This window comes from Eschrichtius robustus, chromosome 9 (genome assembly GCF_028021215.1).
Source record: "Eschrichtius robustus isolate mEscRob2 chromosome 9, mEscRob2.pri, whole genome shotgun sequence".
NCBI lineage: Eukaryota > Metazoa > Chordata > Mammalia > Artiodactyla > Eschrichtiidae > Eschrichtius > Eschrichtius robustus.
Window position 1 is genome coordinate 113,923,091 of NC_090832.1, and position 15,620 is coordinate 113,938,710.

Here is a 15,620-nt window from a genome sequence, read left to right on the forward strand (position 1 = left end):
ATGATCTTCTGGAATTGGGAAGTCAGGAAGCAAAACTGGAGATAAAGCTGTCTTCTTAAAAGGTGAAGCTTTGGGGTCTGTAGCTGAATACAGAGCCTGTTTCAAACAGTGCAGGTCTCTCCTGAAGCTTCCTCTAAATTGCAACAGTGCCAAGCAATGCTCCATGCTCTTCCCCAGCAATCTCTAGATCTGGCACCGACTTTCACAGTGGCATTGCCAGCTGTCTTCGGAGCGGGGGCCAGCAGAGAAGCTCTCACTGGCTGCTGCTGAGATGAAACGAATCACTGTCCCTAGGGGAGGGACAGGAGAGAGACACGCCCTGTGGACCTCTTTGAACTCTGGTCTCATCCAGGAATCTGTCCACAGGAAAAGGGTTGATAGCTTTTTCAGGAGATTTTAGAGCAGCCCCAGCAGGATCTGGTCGGGATAATGTTGGTGGTGCCTGGCAGGATCCTTTCAGAAGACAACCTGTTAGCTTATTGTGGTCACCTCACCTTATTTTGGGAGATGTTTCTTGCCACTCTTTTTTATTTCACAACATGATACCAGGTTTCCTTAAAGTCTCCTAAATATTCCAGGGCTATTCACATATCAATTCTTTGCTACACCCCCGATACTTTTTAACCCTCTGTCTGACCGTCAAGGTGAAAGATCTATGGCAGAGTATTATAAAAAAAAAAAGGACATTTTGAAATCTAGATTTTAACTGTGCCAAAATTGGTATTAAATATTTAATTATTCTAGACGGGTTTGTTTAAAAATTGTATTTACTGGTCCTACATAAGTTTAAAACATGATTGATATTGGACGAACTCAGGTATAATGATTTTAATATCTAAAAAGAAATTTTAAATTAAATTGGTACCTCAAATAAGTGACTTGTTCTCCACAGTCAGTCAGCTTAAGGAGCTTAAATAGTAAATATCTGAATCTTCTAACAGTTATTTTTCTTCAGTCTTAATCACAAGGCAAGAAAGACACCAAGACTATTATTGGCCAGTGTTGTAAATGCTACTTTTGGCACAGAAAATTTTAATTTCAGCATGCAATAGCCATGATCGAGATTCTGTCTTTTGTTTGTTTTTATGCTTTCTCCTTGTTCGGAATTAAGGTCCTTGTAGACTAGCTTTTTTAAAACTTCTAGTTGTTCTCCAGAAGTACAATACACATTAGTTCACCAAAGGTAAAAGTCTCTTTGTTTACCTGATAGAACATTCATTTAGTTATCAAAATGTTTTCAAATAGCTGCAGATGCATTTTCCAGGTACTGTCCTGCCTGAAACACCCTTTTCTGTGATAACAGTACACAGTACAAAATCTAGTCTAATCATGCTTCCCTGTCAGTGTTGGATAAATATTTAAGGTTAGTTCAGCTAGATTGCCTGAATGCATGTTTAAGATTTTTTTTTAATCAAACAGAGGAATTTCTCCTGCAAATCTTTCTGAATTAGAAGGAACAGAGGCACTAAAAGTGTCAGAGAATCCAACACTTAAATCATGGCATTTATATGACCATTAAAATGACCTTGAATTTACTGTAGAGTTTTTATCCTTTTCCGTTTTATATTTCTTGTGACTAGCATTGACTGATTCATGTAGCTGACATCATTCTCCAGTATGGAAATGCCCTTAATCCATTGTCATATTTGGGAGTTTGGTAGTTTATGGTTATCGATTTCGTATGTGTGTGTTATGAAAAAGAGATTTCTTTTATATCTCCTTCAAGCAATCAGATAGTGGATTTTGAAGAGAAACTTACAGGAGTTGCTTTTCCGTATTTCATTGTCAGACAAAAATATCCTTGACAACTGCACTCCGAAGGTCTGAAAGTAGAGTGGCTGGTGAGCAAGAATTAATGTTTCGTTTTACCAAGGGCCACCTTTCATATTTTATAGATGCTGGTGTTCAGAAGCATATTTGAAACAAATTCATGCGACAAGCTCCTGGAAGGCAACATTTCTAACATATTATTTATCTTCCTTTATAAAGTGCATGCTCCTTTAACAGTTGCCTCGGGGCACAAACGGAAAATTGGCAAGTACCTATTTTTCTGACATTAGTTCTTAGAATTTTTTTTCTGAAACAGATATACTTTCTTAGTGTTTTCCCCCAAATGCAAATTTCTGTGTAACAGAAACAAGAGATCATCTGGCAAACAGGAGACGCATTACCCTAGTGTATAATGATCTTCTGATTATTAATTGTATCGCTTTATGACTCATAGCTATGACTTCTTAATCTAAGAAGCATTCGCTTCTAAAGAGTCTAGTTTGTCCATGCCATGTCTCCTCCAAGGGAGAAGCTGGTTGAATTAGTTCCAAATGTACATCCAGTTCTTCAGGAAAAGATCATCAGACTAAATTTCACTGAGCCTGAACTTTTACTGATGTGTCTGAAAGAGGAAGTAAGAAATTACCTCACCCGGTTGTATCAGACAACTCCTTGTTCTTTTTTTCCAGAAAGTTCCAGATTTAGAAATATTAGAATATACACACTACTATATATAAAATAGATGAACAACAAGGACCTACTGTATAGCACAGGGAACTCAATATCTTGTAATGACCTATAACAGAAAAGAATCTGAAAAAGGAGATATATATAGATATATAGATATATAGATATATAGATATATAGATATATATGTATGTATAACTGAATCACCTGCTGTACACCTGAGACTAACACAGCATTGTAAGTTAACTGTACTTCAATTTAAAAATGGTTAAAAAAAGAAATATTAGAATTGGAAAATGGAAGGGTCAGAGGATATGGAGCCCATCCCCCCGCTTAATTCACAGCCATAGTGGTCACATCACCAGGATCAGAACCTGAGGGGAGAAATCCACCACGTGGGCAGAGGTCTCATGACGGAACTGCAGCCAGGGCTCAGTGGTGGTAACTAAACTTCATGTCACTTGCCACATCTTGCCGTTTGGGAAAGAGGCTGCTAACGAATTTTTGAAATGGATGAGAGGAGCTGAAAACAGCTTAATAGGCTCAGGGTTTTTTTATGGCCAGTACATAAACTACGCACATCTCACAACCAAACAGTGATAGGATATTTTATATCCATGCTTTGCAAAACTGGACATCATTATGTTTCCCTTGGTGGCCCCTAACATGGTGCTTCAGGAAAATAGAAGGAATGCCACGTCATCTGTGCTTTGTTTGGTAACCCAATAAGACAGATTATAATAAACAAGGAGGGGAGTAACAATAATGTGAAGTCGGAAACGCCAAATACTAGTAAAATGACGTTGCCATTGACTTGACTTACGGTGATGCCCACCGGCAAGCTTGTTAGGGGCCTAATGAGCTGCAGGAGGTGGAGAGACCAGCTGACACAGAGGTACCATGACATCAGAGTAGCTGTCGGTTGACTTGTGTGTTTGTTATTCATCTATTCAGGTTTATCCACGTGCTGTTTAACAAAGGATTTAACATTCTTTGAATTTCCTTGTGATGTGTTTGTTCGTTGCTCAGAATCCAGTTGTGAATGTATATTAAGGAAGTTTGGCTTTGCTAAGTGGCCTTTTTTTATTCCACGAGAATCAACCAGAAACAGAGTAGTTTTTGTTATCTTTTTGTTTCATTGTGTGTGGGTTTTTTGTTTTGTTTTGTTTTGTTTTTTTGCACATAAGGGCACATAGTACTTGAAGCAAGGCAAGAAATGGTCTCCCCAATATGCATTACATAAGACATAAAAGGAAAATCCCAGATCAATTTTGGTCGACAGATCATAGAGTCATCTCATTTTTCCCAATGTTTAAAGCTGTTATGAAGATTATGCCATACCGAATAGTAAATCCCCCTTGAAAGACAGGCATATTGTTTGTAGCAGTGGAAATAATCCTGCCCTCTGGCAAGAATGATTAGTATTGAGCCAGACACAGGCATCGGGACAGCTGAGGAGTTCCCAGCACCTCCCTCTACAGATGATGGCAAATGATGAATTCCCTGGACATGGACCAAAGTCCAGGTGCACCAAGTAAACAAAACGGGTATTGGATCATAAAAACAGTGATAATGGTTTTCTCAGTCAATTGCCAATATAGACAGTACCTGGTCATTACCAAGAGAGAAGAAAATGAATGTTTGTCTTTTTTTCACAGGTTCAAGATGCATTTAGATGCCGATTGAGAAACTGTCAGGACCCAATCAATGCCGATTCTTCCAGTTCTTTTCCTAACGGGCATGCTCAAATCATGGTGAGCTTTTAATTCCCCTCTGAGTCTTGATTCAGTCATGATTTCTCAAGGGAATAAGCAAATATTCTTAGTCTTAAAATAGTATCAAAATTCCGTTCTGAACGACCTTGACTGTAGTTCCGTCACAGGCTTGGAACTCTGATACCAGATGACGGTTCTGTCTGGACTGGTTAGGAGCCCTGGATCTGTTATTGGACCCTTGATGTGTTGAGTGTGGGGTTTCTGGGTGACACCGGGGGGTATGTTCATCCTCACACAGAGTTAGGGTTACAGTGTGTCCATAGGATCATGTTTGTTTACAGATCAGAATAGGATGGTACCTGCACATCTGGTCTTAAAGCGAGACCTGCAGTGGTTCTCGCCTTGCTTCCCATTCAGACTCCCCAGAGGAGCCGCACTCCAGACCAAGGAAACCAGCATCCTGGGATAGAACCCAGGCATTGGTGGCTCCAGGGGGCAGCCCAAGACGAGAGCCACTGCCCTAAAGCGTGAGGGGCAGACACACTCCCAATAGAAGGCCAACCATTGTACATGAGTTCTGACTGTTGTTGGGATAAGGGGTACTTTACACATAACCACTTCCGTATATTTTAGAAATGAAGTAAGGTTTAAACTGTGTCATTAACATCATGGCTTAAATAGAGTTTTCTTAATAATATGCTTGATTTATTATCGATGTGTTTGGATTAGGCAACACAAAAACAGTCTAAATGATATACTAGTAACTAAGACAGGAGAAGGAATAATTAATTCCTTATTAAAAACAAAGAGATAAATACTGATATCTTGAATCTGAATATTGATTAAGATGGGCTAATTTAATTTCACCATAAAAAAATAAACTAATTTGTTTACAGTAAAAGTTTGGGGAAAATACGAGGATGGAACTAAACTCTAAACAGGTTCTAGGCCAGATTAGTATTGTTTAATCTTCAACTTTAATTCCTAAGCCTGAAAGTCTTTTGTCACATTTGCATGAAAATGGATCTTCAGGAGAGCCTAGTTTGACTATTAAGGATTTGACAAAGCTGTATTATAAGAAATTCAATTACAGACAATATATTCAAAATGAATGCATAAAAATATAAATAACAAAGACATTTATTTAAGTATCTTCATAATATTTCACATTCCAATCTTTTTATCGTGGTTTAAGGAATTGCCTTGAAATTCTGTTTTTTTACATCTGGTGTTAGATGATCATGGGTATAGTTTTGCCTTGTTAAAATCATACACCATGTTTCCATTGATTTTATCCAACATGTGATCTCTAGAAAATACTCTTGAAAACAATTTGATTATTCCTTGATAAACTTCCTTTGCACAAAACAATATCCTGGTATCTCCTAGTCAGATATTTGTTAACTTCAGATAATTTGGTCATTAAAAGTCACTTGAGGTCTTCATTAAATCATGATTCTATGTTATTATTTCTTGTTACAGACAGACTTTGAAAAGGATGTAGACATTGCTTGTCGATCAGGTAAGAATATTTGAATTTTGAAAATATAATCATTAGATGTTGAATCATTTTTATGATTTTTGATTTTAAAGAAAATGCTGTGGTTTACCCATCACATATTCCTGTAAATGTGTAAATTGAGTCTTTCAACCGGAAGCATTGTAATAGCAGATGTAGGAGAGGTGGGAGGGAGTGAGAGAGAGGGAGAATATGAATGGGGAATGCGAGGAAGTGAAGATGGTTGATTGGGAGCACTGTGACTGCAGGAAAGCATTGACCTGGAGACAGAAGCCTTCCATCCACCTATTACTGGTTGTCAGGTGTAAGGCCAGTCAAGTTGATGTCTCTCTGTGCCTCAGTTTCATCGTCCATGCTGGAAGGATGAAATACCATTGTGTGTGTGTGTGTGTTTGTGTGTGTGTGTGTGTGTGTGTGTATCACAGCTTTGTTGCTGTATTTTCAGAGCATGTGCACACCGTCTTAGAGAGCTGGATCCCAGGGACAGTGTCCCCAACATCTGTTCTCCAGTCTGTGGACACCCACCAAGAGTAGATGAATAATGTTCCTTTATATTGGGACAAAATATACCTTATTTAACCTTCTATTCGTTGGTCTTCGTGGTGCCTTTGAGAATAAGAGTGAATATCCACTTAAACTAACTATGCAAATAGTTGAAAGCAAATACTGCTTAGCCCAATCTAGGTCTTTTTTTTTTTTTTCCAGACTAAACAAACCATGTTTCTTCACTCATTCCTCAGAGCATCCTCCCAGGCAGACATGGTGCCCCAGGTGTCAATCATTTGAAATTATGGTGCCCAAGTTCTAACTATGCTGCCCACACTTAGCCAGCATTTATCACAGTTGGCTCTTTCCTTGTATTAATGCTATCTACCTTTGCATCTGATTTCATAGCAGCTGGTACAGTACTAGTGTCCACTGGCTATCATTTAAAATCCCCAAGACTTTTTGTAGTAGCTGTCAGGGATTTCCCAGTCTACGATATGTAAAGGTTCTGGGGTTTTTTTGGTTTTTTTTTTGGTTTTTTGTCCTTGATGAAAAATCTAGCCTTTGCATTTATCTCTATTTGCTACTATCTTACTGGTTTTAGGTTACCATTCTGTCCATTTGAAATTGTTTGGCCTTTGAAAGTTTGATAAGAATGCCTTCTGAATCTTCATCCAAACTTTACAGATAAAGGAGTTATATTCATCTTGTTCTCTTTTGTTAAAATACCCATTTTTCCCAGATTCATTGTATTCTGAGATTTAGTATTCTTAATATTAGGCCAGTATCATTGCTTCATTAGAAAAAAATTCTTTTAATTTTTCATTTTCTGTCTGTGCCCTTTTTTAGCTGAGCTTATCAGGAACTTGACCCTGTGTTTTTCTAAAGATTTCCTTCCATGTTGAGGTATATTCAGTGTTAAAGTCTCAATTCCTGGTATCTGAATAATCTTTCTCTAAGTTTTGTTGAAATTCACTTTCCCAAAGGGTGGAGTGTATATCTGATTATGCAAAATATTCAGGTGCTTTTTGCTTTGTCTTGGTTTTATTTGCATTTTGCCTTTCATAACTTGATTAATTTCTCTCAAAAGTCCCATCACTTCACCATCACGTTTGTATGTGTAGGTGGTGTCTATTTGTTTATGTTTTAGATTCAAAATTTGGATATCCATTTTAAGTAAGTCAAAGAAACAGTTAAATTTCTCATATAGAGTCAACACTACTTAATAAGAAGAATTATATTTCCCCAAATATTTAAGATATACAAATTTTCAGCAAAGATAGCTGTATCATTGATAAAAGTGTGCTACTATAACTGCAAATCATATTACATTTGTACAAACTAAATGTATTTTATACAAATGCAGATTATGAAATCAATATTCAGTACCAAGGTTTACTTTATAGTTTACAAAATACTCATAAAAGTATAAAATTATATGTCCTTAATAAAATGTAATAGGTTCCCATAACTAGCCTTTAAATTGTATTGCTATAAATTTTGGATTAATTTTTGCCTACAGTTAAGGATTAAAAATATTCTTCCCTGAATTTGGAGATATTTTAAGGTATTTTATTTGGAATATTACTAAATCTATTAATTTAACATACTTTATCTCTGAATATTTTCAAGTAAATTGTTCCTGGCAACCACAATTCATTACCTATCTATTATTTTAAGAGGTTTGGAAATAACTTTTTTAAACTGAATTATTCTACTTTTTAAACATTATAGTTAAATATAAAAAGTCACACCAAATTGTGGATTAATAAAAAATACACGATGTAGATTTAACATCTTTTGTTTGTTTGTTTTGTTTTTTTGGGTTTTTTTCTGCTCTTTTCAAAAAATTTTTATTGGAGTATAGGTGAATAACATCTTGAATATCTAAGAAGAAAGAGACCTAATACAATGATTAAATACAGTATCTCTAAAGATAAAAGATATTACATGAATGATGCATGTCTTGAATTAATTTGAAAGCTTCTCTTCTTTGTAATAGGGAAAGACATTCAGAATCTTCTATTTTGCAAACTCTGCTTTAATGCATAATAATTAGGATGCTATTTGAGAACTGGATAATAATGGGTAAAATTGAATATGTCTGAGACTTTTCATGAGGAGATAATAAACCAAATACTTTATAGCTACCTATGCCTAACGAAACATTCAATGGCAATGGCTCTGCTTGTTGATAGGGCAGCACTGGGAGCCCGTGTTGAACCAGCTTGCACACAGTGCTGTTCTGTGTGCTTTCAGCACCACGATGACCAAGAACACGTCTTCAGGATTTCATTCTCTCTGACCTCAAAACCGACAGCTGTCCACAACTAAGCAGGCTTCAAGTCATTCTGCCTCCATTACACATAAAATATGATTTTCTTCTTTCTAGAGAGGCAAAAAAGAGAAAAAACTAAACTATATTTTAATAAAGAATTCTGAACTCTTCTGTTGATTGGTTTTTCCTTGGTGTGGTTTATGTTTTTATTTTGTTCTCTTTCTTACTACAAGTTATCATGCATTTTTAAGTTTCCTAAGTCATTATTTTGCAGGCTTAAAATGGAATGGAGGTTTTAGAGGCTCATACAGGTTTTTTCTGCTATCATACAGGTTTTTTTTAGAGGCTCATACAGCTTTTTTCTGCTTAAAGTCAGTTGGCACTTTTAATACCCCCTCAAGGGCATTGGAGCTTATGGATTGAGCTTGTTAAAAAATGCCTTACTTTTCCTGCATGGAACTGAAGATGATAAATACTTTTGAACCCTGTATCTACTTGACCATATGGACTTCACAGATAAATGCTCATTAGTTTTCAATGGGCATAATTTTTGAAGGGATTTCTGATGTAGTAGGATGAAATTCTCATTGATTACCTCTCTCAATAAGTATTTTAATGAGTAGAACTTGTAGAATACTTTAGGGGAAAACCCTTTAAGAAAAAGTCAAACTCTTGTGAATATATCCATAATTTTATAAAGCCCTTTGCAGTAGATTGATGGAGAAAATTTCTCTGGTAATCTGCCTTTCCCCTGAAAAGTTAGGCTGAGTTATTTAGGGTTAGGGCACTGAGATTTTTGAAAGTCTGTTAATCAGTTTTCCCATATGTTTTATCTGTGGGCTACCTGAGAACTATCAGAGCATATCAGAATCAACACAAAGTGATTGGGTAATTTGGACCATGTGCAAAAAATAGATATGTAATTTTTAATAATTTTTATTTTATTAAGGAAAATGTTTAGTAAAATGAGGGACAACAGAATACAATAGTAATCGATAAGTGTGCATTAACTTTCTTTTATTTACTTTTATGTTCTAATTCACAGTTCTTCACAAGGATATTGGTCCTTGCCGAGCAGCAACAATAACAGGCACCCTCTCCAGGATTTCTCTAAATGATGATGAAGAAGAAAAGGGAACAAACCCTGAAGGGCTAAGCTATTCAACATTACCTGGAAACGTCATTTCCAAAGTCATTATTCAGCAACCCACAGGTCTGCACATGCCCATGAGTATGAATGAGCTGGGCAATCAATGTTTGAAAAAAGAGAACAGTGAATTGCGGAGAACTGTGTACTTATGTACGGATGATAATTTGAGAGGGGCGGATATGGACATCGTCCATCCTCAAGAAAGAATGATGGAGAGTGACTATATTGTGATGCCCAGAAGTTCTGTTAATACCCAGCCATCAATGAAAGAAGAAAGCAAAATGAATATTGGCATGGAAACCCTGCCCCACGAAAGGCTATTGCACTACAAAGTGAATCCTGAATTCAACATGAATCCTCCTGTCATGGACCAGTTCAATATGAACTTAGAGCAACATCTCGCACCCCAGGAACATATGCAGAATTTGCCCTTTGAGCCTCGCACAGCTGTGAAGAACTTCATGGCCTCTGAGTTGGATGAAAATGCGGGATTATCGAGAAGTGAAACTGGATCAACGATATCAATGAGTTCTTTAGAAGTAAGCAATGGAACAAGCCTTCCCTTGATATTTGAAAGATAGACAGATGATGATAGACTGATAGATAGACTGATTGATTAATAGATAAGAGATAGATAGATAGATAGATAGATTCATGGGGCACTGCACTGGGGGAGAAGAGTCACATTAGCTTTTGCAGTTATGTATTGTCCAAGAATTTGGGGTATGTTGTGATTAAGATTCTGGACATATGCTTTTTCCAGTAGAGCATCAGAATCCCCTTTCTCGAGGTCATATTTTTGAAAAGGAACCCTCTATAATTAAAACGATACCTATCTGTCATAATGGGAACCAAGTAGAGCACTCCTAAACAAACAGAAGATCCTCCTGATGTTTCTTGGGTACCAGAAGTCTTTTGGTGGTTAAAGTAGTTTCTGGATGGCACTGCAAACTTTAACCAAGGTCTGGGTTTTCTGTGTGAGGGCAGCTGTTAAAATAACAAAATTGGAATGTTTCAATGAGATCTACCATTACACTGATTATAGACTTTATTATTACCTTAGACTGATATCTTTCAGAGGAAATGTTTTTTTCTTAGCTCTTACAGAATTATGACCCTAAATGTTTTGGTCTTAAATTGTGAACTCTTGGGAGGGATGTAAATCAAGTAGATCAAGAGTCAGGACTCTGAGGTCAAACCACATGGCTTTTGTGAAAAAGCAAGCTCCCCTCAGCTTCTTCTCTACCCACAAAATGATGTAAAGAGTAGTCAACAGGTATCAATATCACTCATATTGTATTACAATTAATCAAGTAAGATCTAAGTCAAGTAAGACAAGTAATTCTTTTGACATACATCCTGTTACTGTTTTGTATGTGGCTTTCATATCCTCTGTCTTGAAGTTTTGCTGTAAACCCACTGCTGATATATTGCATATGTTCAGTATACAATGCAATATATGCATTTTTAAATATGTATTGCCAATTGTCTTAATATAACAGATTATTTCATAAGACACTATAATTGCTTGCCTACTCTTTCCATCAGAAGTTTGCTGATAATGTTCTAATGTTCAAAAGTGCCCAGAGGCAATTGCCCCTTCTTTCTTCCCATAAGGCTGTGCCTTCTATGAGGCCAAGATGAAGAGACACCCTGAAAGGCTGGAGTGACTTGATGTGCAGTGTAATTTTGAGGGTTTTCCCAACTGTGTTGAGGAAATTCTACCCTAGATGGGAATCTAGAATAAATCCTGAAATTCTATCAGTAGATCAGTCTTAAACAGAATAGGGTTTCTGAGGAGAATCATTCCTTGGAACCAAAGGCATAGGGGAAGTAAGTCCAAGTTCACTCCTGAGTGGCTGGAGTTCCCTGTAGACAAGAACATCCAATCATTCTGAATTAGCAGAATAGCCACTGTTTCCATCTCTAACTTGCATATCCCAGAGACTAGCAGGTCTACTAAAATAATGACCACGTAAGCACAAACTACATAACATTTATGCAAAATCACAGAAGTTTTTACAAGAATTTTCAGTGAGTGTGAATATAATAACATAACACTGTAAATAATCTTAAAGACCATATGGAGTCTTCTACATAGAATGGCTCTTTAAAATGTGCTAGAGGGGTTAGAATGGAATTGCATTAAAATATTTTTCTTGTTATAAAAATGCTTTATGTCTAAAAGGCTTAAAACCTTGCTGGGTTTGATATTGTACAGGTTGTATGTGCTTGAACAATAGACTGAATTTCTGAGTGCTGCTTTGTTCAGTGGTAATTTTTCCAAATCTCCATATCCTTATTATTATGAATAAGCATCATATATAAATGTGATTCAGCCAAAAGATCTGCATTTAAATGACTTAGAAATCACAAGGCTTACATCTTGAAGAGGAAGAAAATTCAGGATTCAGAATGAAATTTCAGTTCCTCATTTTCATTCTTTCAAAGAGTTTAATAGTTAGTAATTGCTTAGGGTGACCATTTTAGGAGACAGCTGAATATATAGGTGTGGGAATGAATAATAAAAATTAGCATTTATATAGCATCTTTCATTAGCAGATCCTCAAATCACCTTAAAAACGTGAATTAATTCATCTTTGCGACACCTCTGGACAATAGATAAATTGCTCTACTCCTTGAAGTAAAGTCATTTGTTCAAAGTCACAGAGTAAGTGCACAGCAAATCTAGGACCGGAATCTTTCTGTCCTGATCAATTTTACGCTGACTCAAAGAGACAGTCATGTGCCTGAACGTTAGCATGAGTAACTTTATAAAGTTCATTTAACCCTGGACAGACACTTGGTCTTATGGAATAAAGACGTGAAATAGATGAAGTGTAGATGTATACAGCTAGCAGATTTTGGAGATAAGACTGTGGCCATGAAGATAAAGTCTGGTGTGGCTTCCTTTGTGGGCGGAGTGAGCCACACTCTCTCTGCAGTCAACCAGCAGGCAAGCTGATATTCTGACGATAGAGGAAAAGCAGAAAGATGACTAGAGTATCTACATGGAGTGTGGGGGCAACAGTAGCCAGGAGGTGTCTTGAGACCTAGAAGACAATACAAAGATGAAAGTGAGTGACTATGTGGCAGCCATGGGACCATAGAACAATCTGAGTCTTCTCTGAGTGAGAAGGGAGGTTCCAGCCACAGGGGCATCCTGCCTGGGAAACTGGGATGGCAGAGGACGGCCAGATGCCTCGGGGACTTTTCAGGGATGTAATAAAAAGATGTTCCTAGTAATTCAGGAAGTTGCCTCCAGAGGAGTGGGTGTTCACAACTTGACAAAGTGGGAAGTGGTGGGGGAAGAAAAAGAAGAGGGTAAAACCTGTCAGTTGCAGCCCAGAATGCAGTATTGGTGAGCAAAAGTGCAGGCGAGGAAAAACAAGAGTCAAAGGAGAAAGAAACAAAGCCAAAGAGTGGGTGGAAGTATTTATTCAAATAAGCAGGAGGCAACAAAGCAAGAGGGAGGCTCCCCAACCCTGAAGGCAGTGCCAGCAGAAAAGGCTCCAACCTCCAGGAGAGCTTGTTCAGCTAACCCCCAATTATTCAGCATAGAAAGTTTAATAAATGCATCAAGTTTTTTGGCATAAAAGCATTTCCAGCTTCTCTCCTGTCTTAATATTATCTTGTGTCTTTCTTTCATGTAATATGTTATCTGCCATTCTTCAAACTGTATCCATTCCCAGAATGGACAAGTTAAGCAATTCTGAAAATTTTAGATTTCCACAATTAAGGATTCATTGCAATATGCACATGGTAGAATGTCTCACAATGGCTTCAGTCCTAGATGTCCTCTAATTGCTTAACATTGTCATCAGCATTTAAGTCATTCACCTTCAATTAATGAGCAAAATGTGTTGAGTGCATGGTATGTATATAAAGTAAAAAACTACGAGGTACTGTGAAGCAAGTGGGGAAAAAAGAGGTATTGGTGTTCTCAAGCCATTGAGGACTATGAGATATATCAATAATTTAAACCTTGGGCTGTGGTTCTATTTACTTTTTGAAAAATTATAGATATATCAGTGTAAGAAGATAGGTCAATATTTGTCTTGACTTATTGGAACATTCGATGGCTTGTAGCTGGTAAATCTAAATAGGACACAATTCCTTACTCAAAGCCTTCCCAACTTGTGTGCAGGTCCAGGGTCCACCTTCACCCTTTTTTCCCCTGTGTCTTTCGGGGTTGATACAGGTTCCTACCTGGGTGAGAAGATTGGCCACTAGGAAACATTGTGAGAGATTGGAGGTTGGGGAAAAGAATGAATCCAGGGTGTTTTTCCCCCTCTTTCTGCTTTGGGCAGTACCTCATGTCTCCTTAGCTGTTCTGTAGGGCCTCCAGCTTCTGCCAGGTGCCTCAGCCCCCAGGCTTAGGTCGCTGTGTCATCTCCCTTTGTCCATCCAGCCTGGCGGGCAGTGGTGGGCAGTAGCTCCTTCTCCTGTGAATCCCTGGGTTCCCTCGTGGTCCATTTTGTGGCTTCTCAGTTCCTCCATCACTGGAATTCCTGTGAAACACTTTGCTCCAATGTAAGCACATTAAGTGCTTAGCTTAGCTTTTGCCTTAGCTTTTCTCATAACTAAACAGAGTTAGATAGTAAATTGCACAATTTCTTTTTTAAACAAAGTTCTGCTACTCCAGGTTTTCTGAACATTCAGATATAACTTAACAATGTATCTCAAAACATACTCAGATAAATCTCTCTCAATGTATAAATGGGTAAAAAGGGACACCATTCTAGGCTAACTTTTTATACACCATTTTTCCTCTGGACATGAATTATAGAGCTCTCAGCATAATGGTTTTGAAAGGTAAAACATTTTAGCTATAGTGGCACATCGCAGGTGTTTCCCTTATGGCTGTTGTGAACATCAAATTGGATAATGTATGTGAAAAACCTTTTGAACATTGTAAGGAGCACTTCAGATGTAAGGTCGTGTGATTATTATTTCATTACCATTATATCTTGAATATCGGTAAAGAAACTCGATTGCTGTACTAGGTCAGTATTCAGGAAATTAGACAAAATGTTATGGCCATACTTCTGTCACTAACAGAAACCATTGTAGGACTGACCATTGGGCAGAGCATCTTTTTCTTTCTGAAAATTTTTTTCCTCATGTAGCTGTGGTGAAAGAAAGGCTTGCCCTTCTTCAGTGTTTTGTTTTTGCTCCTGGATTAGGAAATTTTGTCTTTTATGCAGGCGTACAAGCAAAATTAGCTCAAATAACTCATTTTTCAAAATTAATGATTCTCGAGTTTCATTTACACAGATATTTTGAATGGATTTGACATCAAAGCTTTCTCCTTGAGTGGGTTCATTGCTCAGTCTGTAATGGAAACTCTTAATGGCAGTCACATTGGCATTTATTAGTCCATGGAATTTATTCCCCACTGTGAATCTTCTAGTATCTTGTCCAACTTAATTTGCAAAGGCTCAAACAATTAAGTATTCCCTTTGAGAAATTATTCATCATTCTACAAGGCTTCACTATGGACAGATGCCATTATACACATCCTTGTTAAGTATTCCTCTGAGTAGCCTCATACTGGTGTGCATTTTCTTACTCTGAAATCATCCTAAAGAATTTTCCCCTCTGTTAGTGGTAGGCCTGCATTCTTCTAAATGGTCTCAATCCTCTTGGCTGTCAATAGATCTATTCAAAATGGTTGTCTTTGTGTATATAGCCCACATGCTTATCCAAATTCTCCTGGAGTATTCCTGAGAAAAAGAACAAAACACAAGCAAAATACAAGTCATTATTTTGGATTTATTTGGCTTTCATATTGTAGCTCCTTCAATCTTTCATCAATAATTTTGTGAATGTCTACTATTATGCCAGGCCCTCTGATAGATGCCAGGGATATAAAAGTGGCCAAGACAGATGTGGATCCTGCCCCTGTGGTGAATAAACACTATGGAAGAGACAGATGATGAACTGTTAACAAATGAATAATCTAAAAGAGTGTGCTGTGCTGGGAAATAACCATGGAGTGTGAGAGACAGGCCT

At 37.4% G+C, this 15,620-nt stretch overlaps 1 protein-coding gene across 1 annotated transcript in view; it reads left to right on the forward strand.

Moving 5' to 3' along the window:
• The window catches only part of ADGRB3 (adhesion G protein-coupled receptor B3), a 784,426-nt gene that overhangs the window by 748,031 nt on the left and 20,775 nt on the right, over positions 1-15,620 (forward strand). The window contains exons 25-27 of the mRNA XM_068550879.1: positions 4,116-4,211; positions 5,655-5,694; positions 9,501-10,144. Coding sequence (XP_068406980.1) covers positions 4,116-4,211; positions 5,655-5,694; positions 9,501-10,144 — 780 coding nt within the window. The remainder of the gene's footprint in view (positions 1-4,115; positions 4,212-5,654; positions 5,695-9,500; positions 10,145-15,620) is intronic.